Source organism: Arachis ipaensis, chromosome B05 (assembly GCF_000816755.2).
Source record: "Arachis ipaensis cultivar K30076 chromosome B05, Araip1.1, whole genome shotgun sequence".
Lineage (NCBI taxonomy): Eukaryota > Viridiplantae > Streptophyta > Magnoliopsida > Fabales > Fabaceae > Arachis > Arachis ipaensis.
In genome coordinates, this window is record NC_029789.2 from 144,074,750 (window position 1) to 144,078,729 (window position 3,980).

At 32.7% G+C, this 3,980-nt stretch overlaps 1 protein-coding gene across 1 annotated transcript in view; it reads right to left on the bottom strand.

Annotated features, from left to right (window-relative positions):
• LOC107641435 (transcription factor MYB44-like) overlaps window positions 1,271-3,980 on the bottom strand; it is a 3,228-nt gene continuing 518 nt past the window's right edge. The window contains exon 2 of the mRNA XM_016344929.1: window positions 1,271-1,648. Coding sequence (XP_016200415.1) covers window positions 1,271-1,648 — 378 coding nt within the window. The remainder of the gene's footprint in view (window positions 1,649-3,980) is intronic.

Sequence of the window (3,980 nt, forward strand, 5' to 3'; positions counted from 1 at the left end):
ACCCTAACTTCAAATTCCATTTTCTAACCATAATTCTAAATTTAAAATATTAACTTTTATTTTCTAAACGTTCAGGCTACGATGGTTTGTTGTGCATATCCATCAAAAAAATAGTCATGATTCATGAAAACACATTTTCAACCTTTAATTTGCTAAGTTAAAAAAATATTGAAAAAATAATAAAACGCAAATTGATGCAAATACACAAAATTTATTTACTACTTTAAAGTTGAACCGCTTATGGACATGAGACATAATTTTTTTTTTTAAATTTTATGCTTTATTAAATTTTTACATCCCAGTTTTTTTTCCACTTTTTTCTCTATTTTTTTTCTTTCTGCTTCCATTCTCTACCTTCCATCATCTGTCTTTCTTTTCCTCTTTCTTTTTTCCTTTTTTTTTTCTTCTAGTTTTCTTCTTTCTTTTGTCCTTCACCTTCTATCATCCGCTCTCTAATCTCTCCCATTTGCTTTGCCTTTCGCTTATCTTGTTCCTTCTTTCTTTGTTGAGTAAATTATCATTTTTATCCATAAAAGTTGAAAACGCTGACATATTTACTCATAAAAAATAAAAATTATTATTTGTATCTATAAAAAATAGTTTTTACAAGTAAAATTATCCAAATCCTATAAAATTAAATAAAATTTCTAAACTACTCTTCTCTCAACCACTACCACTATCATCTCCTCCCTCCCTCCTCTCCTCTCTCTCTTAATGTTCTCATCTTTTCCTCACCACTGTCACTACCACCACTAACCCATCCTCTCTCTCCTTCCATTTTCTGAACTCGTCGCCGCCGCCATAATCCGTCAACTCTGCTAACTCCTTCCTCTTTCTCTTTCTCTTGCTTTCATTCTGTGTTTTGCTTTTCTCTTTCTCTTCTGCTTCTTCGAATTCTCAACCCAGAAAAAGGACTTCACCATCATCAACAACAACAGAACCATCTTCAGATTTCTTGCCCCCACACCCTCTTTTACCTGCAAAATCTCTTCGAGTTGACTCATAATCTGTTTGCCCTTCCTCCTGGTGTACCCCAAACCCTAACCCCAATTCCTAACTCCAATATTAGAATCGACGATCTCAGGAGATTAGGGTTTTCAGTCGAAACTGCCGCTACTACTACTACTACTAATATAAGTAATAACAGCAACACTATAGTTGATGCTTTTGTTATACAGCAGGAGCTGATAGCTAAAGTTCGGATCTTTGCCTAAGGAGGTTGAAGATTGAGTTATGAAAAAGCGCGAGAAGAAAATAAAAAACAGGAAACTCAAAGTGGTGAAGGGCATGGACGAGTTGGGCCACGGCCTGCCACCTCCGTCGTCGCCATCACCGTCGGCAACAAGTACCTCACCACCATCGTTGACACGGGTACGGCGGCGCTAATGCTGATGGAGCGTTTGAGTGGCTGCGCGAAGTGAGGATCGTCGATGGGGCCCATGGAGGCGCACTTGCGTTTGAGGGTGGAGTTCCAGTGGTTCTTAATGGTATTGTCGGTTTTGCCAGAAAGGAGTCGGGCTATGGTGGCCCACTTGTTACCGAACCGAGCATGAGCTTTGATTATAGTGTCGTCTTCTTCGGGGGTGAAGGCCCGATGTTCCACGGGTGGGGAGAGCTGGTTGCACCATCGAAGCCTGCAAGACTTGCCCTAGCGGAACATTGAGAGAGAGAGAGGAGGGGGATTAGATGATAGTGGTAGTGGTGGAGAGAAGGGTAGTTTAAGAATTTTATTTAATTTTTTAAGGTTTGAATAATTTTGCTTGTAAAAACTATTTTTTACGGGTACAAATGGTAATTTCTGTTTTTTATGGGTAGATATGTCAACGTTTTCAACTTTTATGAGTAGAAATGGTAGTTTACTCTTCTTTATCGTTGTCTGCCTTATTACTATTCTTGTTGCTCTTTCTTCTTTTTTTTATATATTTTATTTCTCTTTTTTAATTGAGAAGAAGAAAAACTAGAAAGAAAAAAAACCTGTAACAAAAAAAAAAACGAAAAAAAAGGATGCATACCAAAAAGGAAAAAGAAAAAAAAAGTGTTTATTTTTTTAGTGTATTTATTTAAAAGAGAGATTGAGATTAAAAGACAAAAATTAAGAAACAGATATAGAGACGAAGAGTCTGAGAGAGTGAGACTAAATTAAGTCTCTATATTATATCTAATATAAAATGTATTGGATTAAGTTGTGTTTAAGTATCATGTCTAATTTAAGATAAATATAAAAATTAAGTGATATATTTAAAATGTTAAATAAAAGTATTTTTTGAAAAGAAATATTATTCAAATTTCAATCTCTAATTCTAGAAATTTCAGTCTCTTCTGTCTTTACTTTTTAAAAATATTGAAGGGACTATAATTTTGTGTTTTAAAATTAAAATTTTAGTTCTAATATTTCACCACTAAACACAATATTAAATCTTAGTCTTTCTATTTCAATTTTAATATCTTAGTCTTTCTCTTCTTATCATATTCTTCTTTTCTTGTCTTGTTCATCTAATCAAATAAAGAAGAAGAAATATATAATGCTGCAAAATCACTTGATGAATTTGAATGTGTTTTTGTTCATGATTCAATTTTGTTTATGAGTTTGTTTTCGAATTAAGTTTGTATATCGCAATCATTAAGTAATTTTGATTCATTCTGGATTTAAATAAGATGCATTTAGTCTGTACTTGTTTTGAAACGAGTTTATATTCTGAATTTAACTTTTGTTTCTGAATTTAACTTTTGTTTCTGTTAGAATATAATTAGGATCAGTTAGAATTATTTAGTAGATCTAAATATTTATTATAGAATATTACGTCTTTATTATTATGATTCTCTTAGTACCTATAAATACCCTTCTATATTGTATCATCCCAGACAACTTGAGTAGACAACTTGAATAGACAACTTGAATACATTCAATAATACACAAATCTTTTTTCCAGTTTAATCTCTTGTTTCTAACAATTTCAGTTCATTCTGAATATAATTTCAGTTCATTCATTTCTGTTCTGCACAATTCAAAACTCTTCCTTGTCTACTGCTTTTTCACTAAGAAAAAAAAGAGAAAAAGAAAAAAAATACAGCAACAACAATAACAAAAAAATAACCATAAAAAAAACACGTGAAAAAAAGAATACGAAAAAATAAGAAGAGAAAGAGAAAGAAAAAAAACGCAAAGAAAACGAAGAAGAAGAAAACGCGCCGTACCAGATGATGGGACGAAAAACGAAAAGAGCGCTATCGGCAATATGGTTGTAATGTTCCAAATCTTGAGACTAGAATGGAGTGTTGTTAATTGGTCGCGTTCGAGTCTACGGAATCTGGTTTTTTTTCGAATAAGTATTTTTTGTCCGTAACCCAGCAGCTTTTTCTTTCCCGTGTTAGGAGGCGCTATCTAGGTACCAATAAGTCTATTGTCTTCCAAGGCGCGAGCTTAGGTTTTTCTTGATGTTCCCGACTCGTACTCTGCTAATGGGAAGGGATTTTCTTTTTTTTTATGTAGTCCCAAGTTCGGGGCTTAGCGTGTAAACAAGATTGAGAAAAAGAAGAAAAAAATAAAGAAAGAGCGTGATAATATGCTCTTTTAATGAAAATAATTTTTATTGATGTTAGATCTACTTAAATAAATTTAAATAAAAATATACTTAAATGTATAACAACTCTCTAAATAAAAATAGTCCGAAGATAATTATAGGCGGAGGTGACGACATCAGCAAATTAATTATCATGGAGTGCTTGCCCGCAAATCTATGGCGACTAACTAATCAAATCAAAATAATGCTTTAGTTTATCTTCCACGAAACCTTTTTTAATTGAAAAAAAAAGGGATCAATTGCATAAAGTCTACACAACTGCACTATAATAAGCGAGCTTAATTTAAGGTATTGTAGGACAGAATGTGAGTTTAAAACTTAGTTAGCTCAATTATATTGGATGGTTTTTTAAATAATGAGTTTAAAAATTAGTTATTTTGCTGGTATGTGATTGTTAGT